Source organism: Erpetoichthys calabaricus, chromosome 10, assembly GCF_900747795.2.
Source record: "Erpetoichthys calabaricus chromosome 10, fErpCal1.3, whole genome shotgun sequence".
NCBI lineage: Eukaryota > Metazoa > Chordata > Cladistia > Polypteriformes > Polypteridae > Erpetoichthys > Erpetoichthys calabaricus.
Window position 1 is genome coordinate 8,344,113 of NC_041403.2, and position 24,543 is coordinate 8,368,655.

The following is a 24,543-nucleotide window of genomic DNA, read 5'->3' on the forward strand; positions in this document are numbered from 1 at the left end:
CTGGCACATTTATCTTCATTGATGATGGAACTGCTGACAGAAGTTGAATTCTGCATCGAGTTCTTAGATGTAAGGAAATATCTGATCTGCTCAAGTTCTAGTAAATGCCTCCAAACCCATTGAACAACGCTTCATTCTACAACAAGTTAATGAACCCAAATGTTTTTTCAAAGGTTAAAGAAATAGAAAATTCTTGAGTGGCCAAGCCAGTCACCTGCTTTAAACCCAATCGAGCAGGCCTTCCATATGCTGAAGAGAACACTTAAGGGGACGATCCACTGAAACAGAGGCTTGGCAGCTCATCACCAGAGAGACATCCTTAGCACTTTGTGATGTCTATGAATCAGAGACTTAAAGCAGTCATTTCATGCCAGGGATATGCAACAAAGTACTAAAAATGACTTCTTTAATATACCCACCATTGCTGGTGTTCCAAACATTATGGTGCCCTGAAATGAGGAGAAAATGTAGAAAAGGTGTTGTGGTTTATGCATGATGTTACCAAAATATATACAAATGTCCTTAAATGAAAGTCTGCAATGTGTTCTTTTAATTATGTCTGAATTGTATGATTTGTAATTTTTAACTGTAGTAGTGGGGTAAATCAGGAAAAATGGGTCTTTGTCTCAAACATTACGGAAGACACCTTTATAGGAGCATATGGAGGCGCAGAACCACTGTTTTATCAGCACTCAAATGCATAGTTACAGTGCCTTACTTTATATAATAAGTGGAATGAAATATCAATTTAAAAACCTTGTTTAATAAAATAAAGCATGATCCACAACAGCAAACTTAATGACAATGGTTTAAAAATTGAGGGAGTGACAGAACCCCTGTTGCCCAACTTGACCCTGAATGACGAGCACAGAATAAAACTGTCCCACAGGTAAAAATAATTCCAGACCCCTGTTTTGATATTTTAAAATGTTTAACTGAATACAAAAAACATTTTAACCCTGAAGGAAAAAAAAAAACACATCCCCAGTTGAAATTTAAGTTCATACTTAAGGTTTCTATAATTTAGAAATAAGATGCCTCTCAATTTTTGTGTATTGACACGCTTAAAATCTTGCATCTTGTCCTTTTCTATCCCCATTTGCCACAAAGCCCCAGTATTTCCAAAAGCCACTCCAGCAGCCTTCTTTGTCATTTAAGCATGCTGGTGAAAACTTTGGTGCTGTTGCAGTTGCCATCCTATTAACACCTGTGAATGGATAGAAATGGGGCTGCAGCCTTGGCAAGCTGGAAGTGCATTTGCAATATAGGCTTTAGAGTTGATACTATCGAGAAATGAGTACTGAAGTAATTTTAAAATGGTAAGAGTTAGTTATTGATGTTTTGATAACTTTTGATAAATCATATTGATGGATAAAAATATAGGAATAGATAGGTAATATGATGGTCGGATGAAAAGTAATGCCTCAAATTTCATATCTCATTGATGGATGGAAGCGCTGATATGTGACAAGTACTGACATGTTTTGTTGGTTCTCTATCACCTCAGGTGGTGGCAGCTCTTTACACTGAATGGTTGTTTTGCTACTCTCCATGAAAATCCTGGAAAGAAGCGCACAGGAAATATCCGCACAGAAAAAAGCGCACACGGAAAATAACTGCGCACGGAAAAATGCGCACACGTAAAAACATATTTCCTGTGCGCTTCTTTCCGGTCACCGTTTTGCTACTCACCATGAAATAGAACAGAACCCCGTACTGGGCAGCTGTTAGTACTATAAAAGTAACATTCTGTGATTGAATTCCTGACAGCAGAATATATTGATATTCTTGAAATTCATCAATGTATGCAAGCTGTTTATGGTGATAACTGTGTTTTTGTGAGCACTGCGTATCTTTGGGCCAAAAAGATGCAAAGATGGTGAGGAGGGAATAGCTAAAATGTGTGACAAACAAAGGTGTGGCCAACCTATGACAGCACTGGAAACACATACAGTTTAAAAGTTTAAGAATGCTGCCAGGATATGGTTGTGGAAACAGAGTGCAGATTTCTACTGTGACAACTTCATAAATCTTGTTTATCATTGGCAACTATTTACAGTGGGCATTAAAAAATATCCCCCCTTCGAAATATTTTTTTTTGCTTTACAGCCTTAAATGAAAACACACAAACTAATATTTTTTCCAGCTTTACTTACTTAATGCAATCTATAACATCCAAGTGAAAGATATTGCAGCAAATTTCAGAAGAAGTTTCAAAAATTACAAGAAATACTGAGATTAATAAAGAATCATCCCCCTCCTAAACAATATTTGTAAACTCGAATCAGGTGTAAGTAACCACCATTTCAGTTGCAGACCATGGTTACTGGCTTCCACCTATGAACAATTGTAATCAGTGTGATTAGTGAAGCATAATAACACCTGTTCATGGAGCATTCTCTTGCTTGGTAGTGCAACTGACAGCAAACAACTGACTATGGGTGGCAAGCCACTTTAAAAAAAAAAAAAAAAAAAAAAAAAAAAAAAATCATAAGAATAGAGTTGTGGACAGACATAAGGCAGGAGATGGAGACAAAAAAATCTCAAAGGTTTTATCAAACCCAAGGAGCACAGTGAAGTCCATAATAAAGAATTGGCAAGTGTTTGGTACTACTAGGACCCTCCCTGGATCCGACTGTCCCTCCAGACTGGATGGAACTGGTAAGAGAGGCTACCAAAAGGCCAATGGCTACTTTGAAGGAGTTACAGGGTTTTATGGCAAAGAGTACTCATTGTGTGCATGTGACAACAATTTCACAAGCGCTCCACAATTGTGGCTTGTTCGGAAGGGTCACAAGGAGAAAGCCACTTCTCAACGATCACCTTAAGGCTCGTTTGAGCTTTGCCAGAATGCACCTTGAAGATTCTGATGCCAAGTGGAAAAAGGTCTTATGGTCAGATGAGACCAAAATCAAACTCTTTGGCCTCAATACCAAAACAGTCCACCAATGCAGCTCACCATCCACAACACACCATACCTACAGTAAAGCATGGAGGTGGCAGCATCCTGTTGTGGGGGTGTTTCTTTGACAGGGCCTGGGGCTCTCATTAGGGTAGAAGGAAAAATGGATGGGGCAAAATAACGTCAAATTCTTAAGGAAAACCTGCTACCCTCTGCCAGAAAGCTGAAGATGGGAAGAATGTTCACCTTTCAACACAACGACCTGAAGCACACAGCAAAATTGACCACACAGTGGCTGAAGGAGAAAAAAGTGAATTTCCTCATGTTGCCCACTCGGGGCCCAGACCTAAATCCCAGTGAAAATCTGTGGAAAGATTTGAAGATAGCAGTCCACCAACGCTCACCATCCAGTTTGACCAAACTTGAACAATTCTGTGAAGAAGAGTGGGCAAATATTGAGTGGGCTCAATCTAGATGTGCAAAGCTGATAGAGAAGTATCCCAACAGACTCAAGGCTGTCATTGAAGTAAAAAGGGGGTTCAACAAAATGACATTGACATTGGGGGAGTGATCCTTTATTAATATCAGTATGTCTTGTTTTTTATTTTTTAATATTCTTCTGAACTGTAGCTGTGATATCTTTCACTTGGAGGTTAGATTGCATTGAGTATAAGTAAAGCTGGAAAAAATATTGGTTTGTGTGTTTTTTTGCAAATTCTGATTGGTTTGCAAAACTAAAATTTATTACGGTTTGCAGTGCTTGAACTGAAGTGCTACCTGTGCACAATTTAGTTATTGTAAATTTAAACCTTGCAAGGAGGAAAAGCAAAAACATGACATGCTTTTAATAATTTTCCTTTTTGACTTATAGCTACTAGTCAAGTAAGTCAAATAATGCAACAAAATGTTAAATGATTGTTGTATCTCTAGTTTTCCTATTTAGATTTTTGGAGGTTTAATGCAATTAGCGGGTTTTGTGTTTTTTTTTTAAACAGCTATTCTTGGGTTTCCTTTTATCTAGCTGTTCAGACAACTTGCGTAACTTGGGTTTGAATATGTAATTGCTTTTTCTGATTCACCTCTTTATACTCTTCATAGGTTTGCTCTTTTGTCTTTTTCTTATATAATAAAAAATTGACCATGGAAAAAAACTTACCTATTGGGATGCAAATTAAGTCTTCTGAAGGGCCCCTCCCAACACCCACTACACTAACTCACATAGTTCTGTGAATAAGAAAGATAAGAGGGACAGACACAAAAATACGTAATGGTCTGTACCCATCTCGTCACTGACCTATTGAGCAGCAGCTGACCCCTCATTAACAGTGGCACTTTATTTTTCCATTAATCTGTGATGCTGAAACTTCCAAAGGCACTAAATTGTAAAAGTAGGATTTCAGATCACACTGTATTGGATAAAGTTAGTGCAAATCCAGAAAGAAGGAAAATATGAGATAGAATGGGAAAATTTAAAAGTAAAGGTCTTAGAGAGTTGGAGACAAAAGACCCGAAGGGACTAACAGGAGGACAGTCCCACATCAGGTACCTGGGATGGTAAGAGGTAGGAAATAGGAATAAAGGGACTATGTTTACATTTGTGTGATTTTTAATTTTGTAGGACGAGAAAAGGAAAGTGATTGATGTAGCTACATTTGTTCACAATTTTTTAAATTCTATAGCTTCAGCTGACTTCATAGAACAGTTCAGGCAATAGTGTGATACATATTCGAATAATTCCACAGTCCAAGTATCTTTATTTTAATTTAACTTCAAAGCAAAAACACTTCATACAAGAATAAAGAGAAAAATTGTTATTACAAAAGAAAGGTTATTTTATAAGATGCTTATGGCTAATGCATCTTGTTACATTTCTCTGTATATGGTCATGAATGTTTATACAGTTAAAAAATTGAATGCCATTGTTCGGTTTGCAAGCTAATCTAACGGTCCATGTTTCCTAACTTTCTAATTAACACCCTGTTATTGCATGAATAGCTACGAAAATTCTATTACATTAAAGAATACTATTCATGTTTACAAGTAAAATATAATTTAAAAAAAAAACTGTGTGTGCAAAGCTATTAAACGGTGTAGTAAAATAAATTGAGATAAGCACAGCTAGCAGTCAGTCAAGAGAAATAAAACTCTATAGTCTTCACTGAACCCAGAAAATTGAAACCTGTGAGAGCTACTGATCCAACGAAAGTCCAGAAACATTATGCTGAAATTTGAGATTTCTTTACCGTGTTCCATCTTTATGAAGTCCCTGGGACAATGCTGAATTCATCATCTTTTCAACTACTCAAATCCTTTTTATTTATTTTATTTATTTGTGCAATTTAGTTCATTGTCCACTGGTTTTTAACACCTTCTACTTGTAGCTGTATATTGGCAAGAGATTGTATTTTAGTGTAAGGTTTCAGGTGCATTTAATGTGATAACTAATACATCTAAATGTGTTGTTTCTACACAGATTCTGGCCATGAGGTTTGATGCCTCACTCCACTGACTGGAGTCACTGAACCTAAATGGCGCAGCATGACTTTGTTCCTGCCTGGCTTAACTTCTCGACCCCTCGGCCTGTCAAGGTAAGATAGACACCTGATTTTGAATGTTTTTCACATGGCAGTTCGTGTGGTAGTGAAATTTTGTTTTTGTTCTTAGAATCTCTCATTCGTTAAAAAGGGAATGTTACCATTTGTTAACCTGTTTCTACCACTGAGTTCTGAAGTATCTTGTTGGATGGATTTGATCAAGCAGAAGCACACCTGGCCTGGTATAGCTCTCTGCCTGCACCTGAGATGAAAATCAACAGTTGAGCTATCATCTTTGTCAGTCTCAGAGTTTTTTTTAAAAGACTTGCATACATATACAGAGGAAAATTGCTTTGCTTATTCAGTAGTGCAATAGTGCCTTGTCATTTACAAATTATTCTGTTTTTCTTTTGTAATTCAATTCATAATCACAACCTAGTTTGCGAGACAACTGTCTTTTCACTGCACTTGAATCTTTTGCTGTCCATTTGTTTAGTCGCCTGCAGTCAGCTTGGAGAAACATGGAGAACATGTGTCCCGTGGTGACGGCCGACAAGCTGTAAATCGCAGACGCCACAACTCTTCAGATGGATTTTTCAACAATGGTCCCCTTCGTGCCCCTGGAGGTAATTATATAATGAGGTTTTTTTTTTTCTTTGCTGATGCTTGAGAAGTGAAACTGGGGTGAGCCTTCTGCATAGCCCAACTCCCCAAACCCCCCTCCGCCCCAACTCCCCACCCATCCCCCCCAATCCCCCCCGCCCCCCCGTAATTGCAAATTTAAAAACATTTGATTAAATTGAAACCGTGCAGTATTACATTTATTAGGGTTGAGGAGGTTTTAAGGAAGTGATTGAATTTTTGAAAATCGTAGACTCTACAGAAAAACAGCCATTCTTTGCAAAGGCTTGGCACTCCTGGCTAAATTAAGGTCTCGCCCCTACATCTGCTTTAATTCTTCGTTGTAACCCTTGGATTGACATTCCACTCTTGAACCTCTGAGAATAAAAACTGTCAATGGATGTTTGACATACTATCCTATATATGTATATAACATAGGCAAAGTACAGGTAACAAAGAAACTAGGTCTTATAGCAACGCCACAGGTATTCTGTCCTTTGCGTCTGTCTCCAAAGGCAAATTTTCAACAAGTGGTATTTTTTTATCTGAGCCAATTCTGTATAAAATTGAATTTGTTTTCATTGTTAACCTTCAGCCTTAAAAGATATGGTTCCTGGCACCTTTTATGTTGTATTTCTGTCATTCAATAATTGTGTAAAATATAATTATATTTACCTATTTACTGTATGCTTTATATGTAATGAATACATTTTATTATGTAATTACCTATTAATTACATTGTCTTTTTTATTTTAATAACAATTAGCAAAACATATCAAGCTTACAATTGCTTCGAACATTTAAACCCATTTATTATAGTGTGATTATTTCAATATTTAGTGAAGTATATAGCAGATGGAGGGCTTTACTTTAAATAGCAGGCCACAAAAGAATGTTTTAAGTAAGGTTGTAATTAATTAGTCATGCAATAAGAGCAAAAGTACTTGTCTGCTTAAGATTTTAGTTAAAATAAATTGAATATTAAGAAAATTACTGAAGTGTTTTCAGTATTCCAGAAACTTCCAAGTACTTACAAATTGTAATACAGATAGCTTTTATTTTTTAAACTCGTTAGTAGTGCTGGGCGGTATGACCAAAATTCTATATCCCGGTATTTTTCAAAATTATACCAGTTTCACGGTATTGGGCGGTATTTTTTTTCCAATGCATGAGTGGATGTTAACCACATTTTCCACTGCAATTACTGGCTAAGAATAACCTATTCCACTGTCATGAGAATTGAACATTGTACAAAAAAAACATAATGTGCAGATAAGTATCAATACAGGTTTGCATGGCCCCATAAAGTGATAGTTTTCAAGGGGGTGGCACTAATGAAGAGAAGGAATCACACTGCATGACAGTTGCAGTCAAAATATAGAACCTTTTTATTGAACAAATTTTGCAAACATTTGTTCTTAGGGTCGTTGTCCTGCTGAAAGATGAACCGTCGCCCCAGTCTGAGGTCAAGAGCGCTCTGGAGCAGGTTTTCATCCAGGATGTCTCTGTACATTGCTGCAGTCATCTTTCCCTTTATCCTGACTAGTCTCCCAGTTCCTGTCGCTGAAAAACATCCCCACAGCATGATGCTGCCACCACCGTGCTTCACTGTAGGGATGGTGCCTGGTTTCCTCCAAACGTGACGCCTGACATTCACACCAAAGAGTTCAATCTATGTCTCATCAGACCAGAGAATTTTTTTTCTCATGGTCTGAGTCCTTCAGGTGACTTTTGGCAAACTCCAGGCGGGCTGCCATGTGCCTTTTACTAAGGACTGGCTTCTGTCTGGCCACTCTACTATACAGGCCTGATTGGTGGATTGCTGCAGAGATGGTTGAACTTCTGGAAGGTTCTCCTCTCTCCACAGAGGACCTCTGGAGCTCTGACAGAGTAACCATCGGTTTCTTGGTCACCTCCCTGACTAAGGCCCTTCTCCCTCGATCGCTCAGTTTAGATGGCCGGCCAGCTCTAGGAAAAGTCCTGGTGGTTTCGAACTTCTTCCACTTACGGATGATGGAGGCCACTGTGCTCATTGGGACCTTCAAAGCAGCAGAAATTTTTCTGTAACCTTCCCCAGATATGTGTCTCGAGACAATCCTGTCTCAGAGGACTACAGACAATTCCTTTGACTTCATGCTTGGTTTGTGCTCTGACATGAACTGTCAACTGTGGGACCTTCTATAGACAGGTGTGTGCCTTTCCAAATCATGTCCAGTCAACTGAATTTACCACAGGTGGACTCCAATTAAGCTGCAGAAACATCTCAAGGATGATCAGGGGAAACAGGATGCACCTGAGCTCAATTTCGAGCTTCACGGCAAAGGCTGTGAATACTTATGTACATGTGCTTTCTCAATTTTTAATAAATTTGCAAAAACCTCAAGTAAACTTTTTTCACGTTGTCATTATGGGGTGTTGTGTGTAGAATTCTGAGGAAAAAAATGAATTTAATCCATTTTGGAATAAGGCTGTAACATAACAAAATGTGGAAAAAGTGATGCGCTGTGTATACTTTCCGGATGCACTGTATTTTCAACCATCCAAAGAGGCATTTAGACTTAGTAAAATATCCAGAGGTGCTTGTCAAAAGTTGTACTGCACTGAACATGTCTTAGAAAAGGAATAAAGAGAAAATATTTTTTGTAAACCAATTATACTTTGTTAATGTTAACAATCTCTGTCCACTGACACATTAAAGTGGCTTTTTAAACAGCTTTACCATCATTAAACTGCATAATATTTAAACTAATAAATAACAACAATAAAATAAATAGTGCAACTTCCAGTTATAATACTTCAAGACTTCAAGCCCAGGTGCATTACATAGTACAGTATTCGCCAAATAAAATAAAAGTGCAACTTGGTGATGACATCTTTACCAACTGAACCATCATTACGGCAAACTGCATTAATATGGACCTTGCTTCAAGCTAAGCTACGTATATACATAAATAATAAAACTGCAACTTGCATTTATAATGCTATTTGTGGTATAGCCCTACGGAAGCGTATTAGGGCCACAGTGAAGAAAAAAAAATACGGACACCGGGAAGAAAAAAAAACTATACGTCGAGAATAAAGTCGACCTGTTGACTTTGTTCTCGACATTTCCACTTTATTCTCATAGTTTTTTTGTAATTAAAGTAGAATGTCGTAAACTAAACTTCATCCTGAAATCAATGTTTAATTTACTAGATGTTCTCAAACCCCATCATAAGTTAATGTAGCACATTGAATGCTTTGTGTTAAGTGTTCCCCGACCCAGTTGTTAATCACTGTACACACTTCTTAAACTTACTTCCTCTACACTAAGAGGAGGCGCAAGCAGCGATCGCTGCACAGAATACATTCACTTCATGATATTCCTGCTCTCTGAACATTTAGAATGCTAAGATAAATACTTTATCATTTTCAGGATGAAATGCATTAAAGCAGGTATTAAACATGCACGGTAGTGTATGTCGACTTTATTCTCATCAAAAGCGTCGAGATTAAAGTGGAAATGTCGAGAATAAAGTCAACATGTCGTCACACTATTAAACAGTACCCAGGTACATTACACGGTATTGACAAAAATAAAACAAGTACAACTTGGCTTGCAGTATTATCCAGTAGTGTAGAAACAGTATTCACACATTTGAACATAATGGTCAACATCCAACCTTTTAAATCCAATGTATCTCCAGACAACAGACACGGCTCCTTTTTCCAGCAAAAGTTCTTCTGTGTCATCATGTTCAACTTTATCGTCTGCTACAGCTTCAGTTTCGGAATGTTCTGTCCATTTTGACTGTGCAACACCTCCACTAACGCATGTACTCCGTTGCATGCGTTTAACGGTGTAGCAGTGAAAAAGGTCCCCCTTAAACAGTTTCCCGTTGCGTCACGTTCTGAACGTTGTTTAGGCAATTTAAAGTGGTGTTGCGGTATAAGAAAAATCCATATCATAACAAAAATAAAAAACTGTTTTTGGTATAAACCGGTATACCACCCAGCACTACTCGTTAGCACTAGACCCAAGTGTCACTCAGGCTGTAAAAACAGTGCTAAAAGCATTAGTCCCGAGTGTCACTTTGGCAACTATATACAGTCATATGAAAAAGTTTGGGAACCCCTCTCAGCCTGCATAATAATTTATTCTACTTTCAACAAAAAAGTTAACAGTGGTATGTCTCATTTCCTAGGAACATCTGAGTACTACGGTGTTTTCAGAACAAAGATTTTTAGTGAAGCAGTATTTAGTTGTGTGAAATTAAATCAAATGTGAAAAACTGGCTGTGCAAAAATGAGGGTACCCTTATAATTTTGCTGATTTGAATGCATGTAACTGCTCAGTGTTGATGACTTAAAACACCAATTTGGTTGGATTAGCTCGTTAAGCCTTGAACTTCATAGACAGGTGTGTCCAGTCATGAGAAAAGGTATTTAAGGTGGTCAATTGCAAGTTGTGCTTCCTTCCCTTTGACTTTCCTCTGAAGAGTGACAGCATGGGATCCTCAAAGCAACTCTCAAAAGATCTGAAAACAAAGATTGTTCAGTCTCCTGGTTTAGTGGAAGGCTGAAAAAAGCTATCTCCGAGGTTTAACCTGCCAGTTTCAACTGTAAGGAATGGAATCAGGAAATGGAAGGCCACAGGCACAGTTGCTGTTAAACCCAGCAGGTCTGGCAGGCCAAGAAAAATACAGGAGCGGCATATGAGCAAGGATTGTGAGAATGGTTACAGATAGGGATGGGAATCGAAAACCGGTTCTTGTTGAGAACCGGTTCCCACTGTTTCAATTCCTTGGAATTGTTTGCCATTTTTGCAAACGATTCCCCTATCGATTCCAGTCGCCTCGAATGACGTCACCGCGTTGTGTAGCGTCATTTACCCAGCAGGAAACATGGCGCCTAAGCGGCACAAATGCTCAAAAGTTTGGTTATACTTTACGAGAAAGGATGACAACAGGGCAACTTGCAATACTTGCAAAGTAGATATTTCATCAAAGGGACACTATGAATATGCAAAAGCATTTGCTCACAAAACACGCGATAACCTTAAATGAATGTCGTATTTTTGATCCACTCCGGACTAGTGAATCTCAACCCAGCAGCAGCGGTAACATTTGCATGTCCTCTCCCGTTAATACGGCAGGTAACTAATCAACTAACGTTGCATATTATGCCTTATTATAAAACCTGCTATTACTGTGCATTGCATTTAGATTACCATGACGAGAGACAGTCAGAGTCTGGCTGTCTCAGATGCTGGCAGTTCTCGCTGCAGTCTACCGGTAGCTTCTCCTTTCACAGAGGCGGGGAAAAGTAAAATGACACAGGCCAGGATAGACGAATGTCACCGAGCAGTGACTAAGTTTGTGGTAAAAGGCTTGCACCCATTTGCCACAGTAGATGCCCCCGATTTTCGGTAAGTGAATGTGTTTAATTGTAGGCTAAGTCAGGGAATGTCAAATTTGCGTGTTCTCCTCTTACCAGATGTTTCATCCGTTTCCATTTCTGAGCTGAAACATGTGTTGAAGGCAGCCATCACTGCAGATGGACGGGCAAGTTTTAGTCAAGATCATTACTTCACAGTAACGCTGCATTATGTCAGGAATGGCCAGGCTCAAGAAAAAGTCCTCAAAACCAAACCAGTGTACCAGGCACAGACAGGGACAGCTGTAGCAGAGGAGACTGATGAGATCTTGGAGGAGTATGGTATCAAAGACAAGGTTGTGGCAGCCACTGTTGATAATGCGGCCATCATGGATGTAGCTGTCAAAATAGTTGATGGTTGCAGAATTGCACTGTGCACAGTTCCATTGGACTTGAGTTGATTGTATTTGTTGCTGGCTGATGTAGTTTTATTTTTGAGTGCTCAGCTCATATATACTTTTAAAAAGGAGAGTGTAAATGTTACTGGACATTCTTGTGTAATTGCCACAGAATAATTTATGTTATACTTTGTTATTGCTACAGAAGAATATTTATTTTATTATTATTTTACATTTACACATTTTTTTCTGGGGACCCCGTGGCACCCCATCGAGGAGCCGTAGGCTGTGGATCTCTTAAGATCTCACTGTTGGGTTTGTAAGGTCATGCTACTCCTAAATTTCTATCTTGTTCAAAGATAAGATATAAAACAAAGTTCTAAGTTAATTGACCTGTGTGTTCTCCTTTTTTAAAAATAAGAATCGATAGGAGAATCGATTAAGAATCAAATTGTTAAAACAGAATCGAAAATGGAATCGGAATCGTGAAAATCTTATCAATTCCCATCCCTAGTTACAGACAACCCACAGATCCCCACCAAAGACCTGCAAGAACATCTTGCTGCAGATGGTGTATTTGTACATTGTTCTACAATTCAGCGCAATTTGCACAAAGAACATCTGTATGGCAGGGTGATGAGAAAGAAGCCCTTTCTGCACTCATGCCACTAACAGAGTTGCTTGTTGTATGCAAATGCTCATTTAGACAAGCCTGATTCATTTTGGAGCAAAGTACTTTGGACTGATGAGACAAAAATTGAGTTATTTGGTCAGAACAAAAAGTGCTTTGCATGGCGGAAGAAGAACACCACATTCCAAGAAAACATCTGCTACCTACTGTCAAATTTGGTGGAGGTTCCATCATGCTATGGGGCTAGTTCAGGGACTGGGCCCTTGTTAAAGTCGAGGGTCAGATGAATTCAACCCAATAACAAATTCTTCAGGATAACCTTCAAACTTTAGTCACAAAATTGAAGTTACACAGAGGTTGGATATTCCAGCAAGACAATAACCCAAAACACAGTTTGAAATTTACAAAGGCATTCATGCAGAGGGAGAAGTACAATGTTCTGGAATGGCCATCACAGTCCCCTGACTTGAATATCATCGAACATCTATGGGATGATTTGAAGCAGGCTGTCCATGCTCGGCAGCCATCAGATTTAACTGAACTGGAGAGATTTTGTAGGGAAGAATGGACAACAATACCTCCGTCCAGAATCCAGACTCTCATCAAAGGCTATAGGAGACGTCTAGAGGCTGTTACATTTGCAAAAAATACTTCTAATAAGTATTGATGTCATATCTCTGTTGGGGTGCCCAAATTTATGCACCTGTCTAATTTTGTTATGATACATATTGCATATTTTCTGTTAATCCAAAACTTAGTCACTGCCGAAATACTACTGTTTCCATAAGGCATGTCATATATTAAAAGGACGTTGCTACTTTGAAAGCTCGGCCAATGATAAACAAAAATTGAAAGAATTAAGAGGGGTTCCCAAACTTTTTAATGACTGTAGATGTGTCTTAAGTAAGACCTGAGGCATACTTGGACTGTGAAAATGGCAACGACGTTAGTGCCGTGCGTTAACTCGGCAACGGTATAGGCATGTCTTGCGTAAGCCTTAGGCCCGAAAGTTACACGGGCAGCAGTGTAGACGCATCTTCTCCTAGTCTCATAATGGTGTCTCATAAGAAACGCCTCTCATCAGCAGTGATGACAAAGTGAATCTGTCTTCAAGCTGTGAAATTGAAATGGACAGTGAAACAGAGATTCTGGGAATTCTGAAAATGACACTTGCGTCACTTGCACACGTTCAGTATGCTGTTCATATTTTTATTCATTATTTGTATTATACTTCCTACACTTCTTACTTTGTATTTTTTGTGTTTTGCGTGTTTTACAGTAGAGATGTGATTTAATAAAAACAACTTTTTATGCCAATAAATGCAACACTTAGCGTTTTTTTTTTTTTTTTTTGAGAAAATAATAAGAAGGCAACAAACTAAACACTGAATAATTCAGGCAGTCGATCTCCGTTGCAACAGATAATAGTGAAGTTGTTGCAGTAAATCATTCCATCTCAACATACTTTGAATAGCTTACAGCATGAACTACCAGGTAGGTCTTGGAGTTTTATATCAGTTGTGCAGTGGAATTTGTGCCACCATTTTTTACATAAGTAGCAAAAAAAAAAAGTGAAATCTGGTGTGCTTCTGTCCTGAAAATGTTTTTCATGTTTGGTCATTTAAACCTGGTCTTGGTTGCATAGAATGTGGAGATACGTAATTTTGTTTGCAAGAAATGATGACAGTGTGCTTAGCCCAGCTCATTTTAGAGAAAAAGCAAGAGTGGAAGGAAGTTGATGTTTGGCTGAACATGTGATTTATCCTGTTCCAAGTGCTCATTTGTTGACGGGACAACTTGGAGAGTGTTGCAGTGTGGCTTGAGGTATGCCACAAAGAATGCTGTAGTTTGAAATTTTCAATGTCTAATTTTATTAGATAAAATTTGTAGTAAGAGTTGTTAAAATGAATGTGTGTTTAAGAAGTATTTAAAGGTTGCTTCACTATTTTGGGTGTTGTCTACACTTTGTATTTGTTTTTTATATTTCCTATTTGTTTTGCTTTCAAAACATCTGCAATGCATGACGTGCTTCTGACTCATCCACAATTGCTTAAAAGATGAAAGTTAAACCTGTAGCTTTCAAACGAATTTGACAGCTGAAAATACAGCTTTTTCAAAAACAGATTTTTTCTGCTCATTCAGAGTGATGTGATCAAAGAAATAATTGCTTGTTACTATTCAGACATACCAAGCTCAATCTATTAAAAATAATAAAATGAAAGCAAACAAAATTTGCTACTGGTGAAAACTGATTCGTTATTCGGGATCCAAGCCATCATGAAAATTTGCAGTATGAGATGCCATGTAAATTTTGCAGTTGAAAGACTGACATCCATGAATAACATATGAGACTAAACTCTGTTTTGATAAGGCTTTTAAAAATGCAACTTATAAGAACAATGGTAAAATCATAATTGTATTATTGTCTTAAAGTACAGAAACCTTTTAAAATGCTTGAAGAAACATAAGTTCTAATATCTGGCCTAGCATCAAAGAAATTTGTAAAATCCCAGTCATGAGTCACTGTGTAAAATCTTTCATTAAAAATATTTGTAAATATTTAAACATGGCTTTTTATTTTCTCTGCTTCAAAAAAGAGCTAGTTATGTATGTACATGTGTGACCTTGCTGTTGCTATGGAAAAGGTTTAAAAAGCACTGCTTAAGACAAGCAAGTACATTAATCATTATTACTAAATTTGTACTAAAGATACCTACTAATGAATGTGAAATAAGGAAAAAAAAATTTGATTGCCTAAACATTTATTTTAACAAAACATCAGCAGATTTTGCTCCAGTTAAGCCATGTTTTGTCCATGCTAATGGGACCTACGGTATCAGTCAGTGTGTATGATGTGGAGAATAGATCCGTGTTGTGTTAACAGAAGAGGGATGCAGAGGCCCCAGCACTTGCCTCCCCAAAACAAAGCACAACAGTAAAAAGGTGCACTTTCTGAAATACAGAAACATTGTGACATACTTGAGCTCTTTTGTAATGCGTGTCATATTCACTTCCCAAGTATAGCACCTGATTAAAATAGCATGCTGTATTAATTTATTTTTGCTTGCCTATATGTTATTGTGAGCCCCCACAAATAGAAAAATAAATACTTGTACAGTTCCAGATATTTAAAGTGGTTTGCACCTAGAACAAAGGGTTGAGAAATTTTAGGAACCAAGACATAAATATTTAAACCTCTTGTTTCTCCAAAGTACCCAACCTTGTGTTTAAAGGAATGAATTGTCCTACCTTGTGTGTGTATTCCAGTGTTGTCGCTGTCAATAGAACCCTCAACTTCTGCTGTATATAGTGGTATTGGAGGTTGTACAGGCATTTTCATGCAAAGTGAATGGCACTTTGCTGTATCACAGCATTGCAACTCTCAAGTTTCAACCTCTTCCAGTGGTATTTTAAGTTGGACTCACTGGATTGCCGTTTGTTTCAGAAGTTGGAATTAAAACTGCTGAGTGCACTGTTTTTGCATTCTCCATTGTTTCCACAGTACCGTTGATAAGCTCAACAAAATATAGCTTTTGAGCCATTGTGTAGTTTTGCACTTGAACAGCATGGTTGCAGTGGCTCCTTGAAAAGAGTAATAAGGCATTTATTGGCTATGCAGTAATATGTCACTGAGCTGTGACCTTATTAATTATTGTTTGCAAAGCTTTTGCATGGTAGGCTTTTTGAAGTATGATTTTAATTATAAACATCCTTGTTCATCATGAATGTTTTGCAAAATGCTTGTGCAGCAGATTACATGATCAATACAATATACTTAAATCATCATTAATGTGCTTTACGTTTACAGATAAGATAATGGAACAACAAACTAGTTTATCATAACAGTTCTGACCTACCTAACACACCTAGCAGCATATAGAAATATGTATAGACAGTGCTGTGTAGCTGTTATTTTCATTTCTTTCTTTAATAGCTTTATTACAAAACATTGATACTGTGACTCAAAATCTGCAAAGATGTAACGCTACTGTGATAACGTTTTATATGGTCTAAGAGTGCAATATATTCTAATTGTAACCAGACAATTAATTGATGACACTGAATGCAGTGAACTGGATTTTTAAAATACAATACAGGCTTTCAAAGAACAAGTCACAAGAATGATGGAAAATGAAGAACTTTGATTTAAATTAAAAGGAACAAAGGCTCATCAGGTTATGTTAAAATTGCATATTTTAATCCATTAGATTTTTTTTTTTTCCATGGTAGTGACCATATTATACAGGTACATAAAAGCATCATTTGTTATACTGTTCAGAGTTGCTGCAGTCACTGAATCCCTGCTTACATCCTGTGTTACTATACTAAACTTAGAGGAGCAATGGGATATCTGCACAGCTTTTCACACTAAGTCACAATCCCAGGAGTAGTTTGGCTTTTTATGTTATATAACCCCATTCACTTTCACAAGGGAAAAGGACAGGTCTCGTTTACATTAACAGATCTGTTAAATTGGCACATGTTATGTGATCATAACATGAGATTTCTCAGTATGGTAGCAAGCTGAACAGGCAGTGAGTAAGAGGCTCAAATTTTCTGAAATCAAATTTTGATGTAGGCATTATTTTGTGGATTTTTGTGAGTGGTGGTAATTGTGTGAATAATTCTGCAGCATTACCAAAGCTGTGGTATAGAGTGGGGCAAAAAAGTATTTAGTCAGTCACCAATTGTGCAAGTTCTCCCACTTAAAAAGATGAGAGAGGCCTGTAATTTTCATCATAGGTATACCTCAACTATGAGAGACAAAATGAGAAAAAAAAATCCAGAAAATCACATTGTCTGATTTTTGAAGAATTTATTTGCAATTTATGGTGGGAAAAAAAGTATTTGGTCAATAACAAAAGTTCATCTCAATACTTTGTTAAATACCCTTTGTTGGCAATGACAGAGGTCAAACGTTTTCTTTAAGTCTTCACAAGGTTTTCACACACTGTTGCTGGTATTTTGTCCCATTCCTCCATGCAGATCTCCTGTAGAGCAGTGATGTTTTGGGTCTGTCGCTGGGCAACACGGACTTTCAACTCCCTCCAAAGATTTTCTATGGGGTTGAGATCTGGAGACTGGCTAGGCCACTCCAGGACCTTGAAATGCTTCTTACGAAGCCACTCCTTCGTTACCCGGGCGGTGTGTTTGGGATCATTGTCATGCTGAAAGACCCAGCCACGTTTCATCTTCAATGCCCTTGCTGATGGAAGGAGGTTTTCACTGAAAATCTGACGATACATGGCCCCATTCATTCTTTCCTTTACACGGATCAGTCGTCCTGGTCCCTTTGCAGAAAAACAGCCCCAAAGCATGATGTTTCCACCCCCATGCTTTACAGTAGGTATGGTGTTCTTTGGATGCAACCCAGCATTCTTTCTCCTCCAAACACAACGAGTAGAGTTTTTACCAAAAAGTTCTATTTTGGTTTCATCTGACCATATGACATTCTCCCAATCCTCTTCTGGATCATCCAAATGCTCTCTAGCAAACTTCAGATGGGCCTGCACATGTACTGGTTTAAGCAGGGGGACACGTCTGGCACTGCAGGATTTGAGTCCCTGGCGGCGTAGTGTGTTACTGATGGTAGCCTTTGTTACTTTGGTCCCAGCTCTCTGCAGGTCATTCACTAGGTCCCCCCGTGTGGTTCTGGGATTTTTGCTCACTGTTCTTGTGATCATTTTGACTCCACGGGGTGAGATCTTGCGTGGATCCCCAGATCGAGAGAGATTATCTCTGGTCTTGTATGTCTTCCATTTTCTAATAATTGCTCCCACAGTTGATTTCTTCACACCAAGCTGCTTACCTATTGCAGATTCAGTCTTCCCAGCCTGGTGCAAGTCTGCAATTTTGTTTCTGGTGTTCTTTGACAGCTCTTTGGTCTTGGCCATAGTGGAGTTTGGAGTATGACTGTTTGAGGTTGTGGACAGGTGTCTTTTATATTGATAACGAGTTCAAACAGGTGCCATTAATACAGGTAGCGAGTGGAGGACAGAGGAGCCTCTTAAAGAAGTTGTTACAGGTCTGTGAGAGCCAGAAATCTTGCTTGTTTGTAGGTGACCAAATACTTATTTTCCACCATAATTTGCAAATAAATTCTTTAAAATCAGACAATGTGATTTTCTGGATTTTTTTTTCTCATTTTGTCTCTTAGTTGAGGTATACCTATGATGAAAATTACAGGCCTCTCATCTTTTTAAGTGGGAGAACTTGCACAATTGGTGGCTGACTAAATACTTTTTTGCCCCACTAACACAAGGCATAAAAACGCAAGAAGCCACAAAAAGCACAATTTTAAATTTTAAAAATGTTTGCTTGTCTGTTTGTAAAGACAATCCATAAAGACCCAATGCCATCATCATGGTATATGCAATCGTACACATCCTTGTGATTGACTGGGACACTCAATATTCACAAAAATGTTAAAATTTGGGTTGTCTTTGCAGAAAGAACATGACATTACATTAAAAACACTTAAAAAAATAGCATAGCCATAAAACACAGCATAGTACTAATAAATATTCTTTGTCCCTGTTTTAAAATAAACATTAAAATTATTAGCAGCAAATAATTAAACAAAGGCTGAAATGAACAGATCTATTATAGGTTGCCACTAGAGCAGTGCCCTTTAACTCTTTGAGGGCTGAATATGTTTTCCAAAAAACTCAGTTTTCTGAAAAGCACACAAAGCGATGGATAATTCAACATAAAATGTCTGTTGCTATGTGTTGTGGCTGCTGATGGCGCATGTTTGGCACATCTGGCAGCAGTGGCTGAGTGGGGGCACCTAGGCAGTCAATAGGAGCACATCATGGGTGGCTTTGCGGCTCTTTGCACAGCAAGTGGGTGGCGGTGGCGGTCGCAGTCTGATGCAATAAGTTTTGTATCTTTTGTTATCACAAGTGGTGGTCTTTCTAGGTGAACTCTGCTGCAGGTGCATCAGCTACACAAAAGTGTTCAGCACCACGATCAGCTGGGGATATCCATCTCCAGATCACTTGCATCAAATTTGGAGTCTGACAAGTCAAAGTCCTATTCAACAAAATTAAAAATGTCCATGGAGTATTTTGCTTTGCAACTTCGCTGTGGTTTTTTGCCAGATGTTGATGCCATTTTAGAGGTTGTTTGCTCTTCGCTACTCATGCACGTTTAGGGAACCGAGGTTGAATCAACAGTGTAACTTTCCTTCTAGCAAAGAGTCGAAGTAAAACGTAAGGGCAAGTTTTGTTGCAGTTTATACCTAGGTTAAATAGGTTTTGGAACAATTGATGGAAGTAAATGAAGTCTGTTCATAGTCTAGTGAAGAAATTTAACCACATCTCCTAAATTTAGCTCAGTGGCACATCTAGGTTCTTCCCCACTTCCATATTTCATGGTATTTTTTTAAAAATTGTAAAATGCATCTAGCATCTTCACTTTCATTTCAGCAGCCTCATACACATTTGAATAACTGGAAGTCAATAAACCACCTAAAATTCTGGAATTTTCTCTAAATTTTGTTAATGTACGGGTTCACTGTAGTTTTCCTTTTTATTTCATTGTTTATTATAATCTGGGTTATATAAGCAGTTTCACGTTCAATTACTATATCTGTAGGCACTGACCAGTTTTCTACTTCAAGAAACAAGGGCTAGTAGTAGTACAGTGCAGTAGTACAGTATGTTGAGTTTAAAATTGGTTTGAGTACAAAAATGACAGTTATGGTATTAATTAGGTGGCGATCAGTTGGTAGTTCCAATGTTTAATTTTAATAGGCTGATGAAGCCGGTGGATGACACCAAATTAGGTACATTGTCAGATGCCCCACCCATCAGCTAAATAATTACATAAGGATAAATGTAAAGTTTTACTTGTATCCCGTGAGTAAATTATTCCAAAATTAATACCTAGTTGAGCTGTCCGTAACTTGAAAGTGTACACCTCATGATAGACTTGGGAGTCAAAATAGATTTGTCAGTCACTTGCAGCTATTGGTGTTTACATTTGGTTAAAAAAGGTAATAGGATGGTAAGTTATAATAAGGCCTACAAATCTTGGTAGAGTGTTAAGAGAAGTTGAACTTAAATCAGTACAACACACTTGTGAGGTCTACTCTGGAATGTTGCATTCATTTTTATCGTTCACATTATAAAAGAGGCACAGAATTATAAAAGGTTACAGCATTATGGAAGGTTCTAAGAAAAGCTACAAGGCTGGTAGGATTGTAAGGTATGTATGGTATAGGCTGTGGAAAGAACTGAATCTTTGGTTTCAACAAATGGAGATTAAATGGTAACACGATATAAGACTGAATGGGAATGAATAGATTGTATTCTGGCTGTTACATGAACACAGGGGAAGAGATTGACGCTGGTTAAATATCTACCATCGTCACAAGTGTCAGTTTTTGAGGTCATTGGCTAGGCTGACAACTCCAACCCATCAGACATGAATGTTATAACCTTCTCAATTAAGACAGCATCGTTTCTATTTGCATATTGCTATTATTGAAAATAGTACTACATGCAATAATTCATCATGTATGATGTGAACCTCTTAAAGCTTCAACAGTGTTTCTTTTAGCAGAATCTTTGCTTAACAATCTACTTGTATGCTTTCATGTTTTTAAAATGGCATCTTAAACTACCAGCCTACCTAGAGGGGTTTCTTTTTCTGGTGCAAACATACATGTCTGTCCCTCATAAAGTTTACTGTCTTGCCTACCACGCTGAGGGATTACACTGTACAACCAGGTCAATGTAATGTTGACATGATGTGCATGTTTAATGTACAATTGTAACTTTGTGCTTACTTTGGCAATAAACCACTGGTGGCCTCATGTCTGTCTATAAAGAGGCTCATTTGGGTTGCATTTTGACTCTTTAAAATGCAACAATTACACCAAGTATGACATTACAATCTAGTAGTTTTCTAAATTTAGAAACAGTTATATCAGTTTCCAAACATACTTGGAATCTTTTAAATATCTAATGTCTCTGAAGACTTTTTTCAACAAAATTAATCACCAACCAAGGTGGATAGCACCATGAAATCCTTATTTAAGACAAAAAAAGTAATTAGTGTTTTTTTTTTCTCAACTCTTTATCTGGCTTTGAAAATCTGCAGAACCATTACAAGAAGTCCAGCCAGTACCTTAAATAAAACACAGCAGTCAAATTTAGAACTTTTATACCTGAAACATTAGAGTTCAAAATTTAAAGCTCATCTGTCAAATGTGTATGTACCAAATGCCATTAATATCCGTTTTTTTTTTTTTTTTTTTAGTTACTGACCTGAAATAAGCTGTAAAGTAATAGGCAGAATTCAGTAAAATCAAAGTATAACAAAATTGTACCTTTGCTTCCAAGCAGATTCACTCATACTGCAGACTACTTTTCAGATTAGATAATAGTGTAAATACCTAGTGCATTAAATCAATTTTTTTGTGCCAATCCAAAGTGAGCATTTATTAGTCTCTAAAAAGTAGTGTAAATACTGCACCTAATTATACCTTATGCCCCATTGATGCCCAATATAAAACAAACATTGATTTAATTAACCACTTTGGGTATCTAAATCTGAAATGGTTATAATAAAAAGGACTAAAAAGAAAACTTTAGATGTCTGACAGACATTTTGGCTCATTCACTAATGGACACAGAAGCCATAAATCTTACTTACCTAAACATTAACATATGTTAAGTATCTTACTAGCTTCTCTGATATGGTAACATTCCTTCTTGATCCAGTAATAAATTACATGTGTGTAACCTACTGTATTTAAGCAAGAAATGATCTATTTCCTACTTTTGTGTGGTTCACAGTTATACAGTAAACTGTCATCTTTCTTTTAGTAGATGTTTGGCAACAGCCGTCCCTTCTGCGGCATGACTCTGTGGATTCTGGGGTCTCAAAAGGCCCCCATGTTGGACTTGTCAGTAGCCAGGGCTGGAAGGAGAACAACTCCAGTTGGCACAGCACAGCACGAGAGCCTATGAATCAGCACCATCGCAGTGGAGGGGAACGGTTGGCCAGCCATCGACAATGGAATGGGAATGTTCACCCTCGGAAGTCTGCAGTCTTCCAGGAGAAGCCGCCTCCAGAAGCCAGGGAAGAGAAAAGGGACATCAAGGAGGACAAGCTGAAGTTTATGGAAGAAGATTTTGTACGTATTTTGGTTTTAAGCCTTTATTTGAAGCTAATTTTGTACATAATTATATTTCTCTGTGCCCTGATTCCACATACAACATTTGATATGTATTTTCTGTATGTTGATTGATGAAAGCTAAACAAATATTAAAGGGATACCTGTGCAGAGTTTTTTTTTTTTTTTTAAGAAATTTTTAAATTGTATGCTTTATGGTAGACATACTGTTGGATACCCATTGGTTAACTAAAGTTTTTGAAATGTGATATTTTACATTTTAACCATTATTTTATGATTGTGTTCTATTCTCTCAACTTCTCATACACCTAGAGAAAAATAATTGTAAGCTTAAATTTCAGTGCAGCAGTTGTACTGAGAAATGCATATGAGAATGCACATCCTGTCATACCTTTTCAAAGAATGGGTTTGCCAGCCAACAGTCCTAGCGGGTGTCTTAAGGCCATGTCACATTTACCCGACTTCCAGCATTATCAAGCCACAGACTTCATTAACAAAATGGTAGAGTCAAAATCGGTAATGCCCATGGCACCAGTGATGTATTCTGACATACTGTACCCGGTGACTGGATCCAACCAGTCTGTTACTCAACCTGGCAAAATCACACAGATCTGATCTTAAGTTGTAGGAGCAGGCTTGTGTGCGTGAAGGAGCTGACAGCCAATAAGTGCTCACCCAGAAATAGTGTGAATACTGAGAATGTGAATACTGATGCAGCTATGAGGAATAAGGAACACAGGTGTCTTGGAAGTGATATAACTTGGTTTTGCATGTTTTTGTTACCACGACAAAATGGAGGAGAAAGGAAAGCAGAATCAAGTTTGTGGCTGAACTCGCTGTACCTGGAATACCTTTTATGTGGACACTGGCTCCATCAAGGCAGCACATTGTTGGCTGTCAGGAAAAGTGGTGAGCTTGCAATGCTTTGGAAATGTGGAATTGCTTGGATATTTTGCAATCATCTGATTTTTGCATATGTAGCCCCATGATCTTATTGCCTCAGCCAAGAAGATAAACAACTGCTGTCATCTACACTGCTCAAAAAAAATTAACGGAGCACTTAAATTGCATTGGATCTTGATGAACAAAATATTCAAGTGGAAAATCTTTACTGAGTAATAGTGTATCATATGTTGAAAAGAAAATGATGTAACAGTGGTCTATGGAAATGAAAATCGCTAACCCTTTGAGGGCTGGATTCAACAAACTGAAAATCAAAAATCATAGGCTGATCCCACTTGTGTGAATTTCATCATGGCAACTCCTAATATGACTCAGTAGTGTATATGCCCCCCACGTGTCTACATGTACTCCCAACAACGTCTAGGCATGCTCCCAATGAGATGGCGGATGGTGTCCTAGGGGACCTCCTCCCAGATGTGGATCAGGGCATCGGTGATCTTCCGGACAGTCTGTGGCACTACTTGGCGGCCTCGGATACACCAATGCATAATGTCTCAGAGGTGCTTAGTTGAATTCAGTTCTGCGGAATGTGCGGGCCAATCAATGCCATCAATGCCTTCATCATTTAGGAACTGCCTACACACTCTGGCCACGTGAGGCCAGGCATTGTCCTGCACCAGGAGGATCCCACTGAACCAGCACAAGATCTGACAGTGACTCTGAAGATTTCATCTCAGTATCTGTCAGTTGTTAGGGTACCATTGACTAGCATGTGGAGGGCTTTGTGACCCTCTAAGGAATGCCTCCCCAGACCATCACCGAACTACCGCCAAACTGGTCATGCTGGATGATGTTGCAGGCTGCATAAAACTCACCATAGCGTCTGTAGACTATAACGTCTGTCATGTGTGAACCTGCTCATCTGTGAAGATGAATGGGGAGGCAATGGTGGAGCTGCAAATTGTGGTATTCTCTGGCGAACACCAGTGAAGCTGCACGGTGAGCACAAATTCTACTCGAGGATGTCAGGACCTCATTCTACCCTCATGTAG

At 38.2% G+C, this 24,543-nt stretch overlaps 1 protein-coding gene across 3 annotated transcripts in view; it reads left to right on the forward strand.

The window, feature by feature from the left end:
• gpbp1l1 (GC-rich promoter binding protein 1-like 1) overlaps positions 1 to 24,543 on the forward strand; it is a 110,672-nt gene that overhangs the window by 51,836 nt on the left and 34,293 nt on the right. For 2 of the 3 annotated variants that reach the window (XM_028810817.2, XM_028810819.2), the window contains exons 3-5: positions 5,376 to 5,490; positions 5,933 to 6,062; positions 22,278 to 22,588. In XM_028810817.2, the coding sequence (XP_028666650.1) occupies positions 5,431 to 5,490; positions 5,933 to 6,062; positions 22,278 to 22,588 (501 nt within the window). In that variant the 5' untranslated portion in view covers positions 5,376 to 5,430. The remainder of the gene's footprint in view (positions 1 to 5,375; positions 5,491 to 5,932; positions 6,063 to 22,277; positions 22,589 to 24,543) is intronic. The other variant, XM_028810818.2, reaches the window with a different exon arrangement.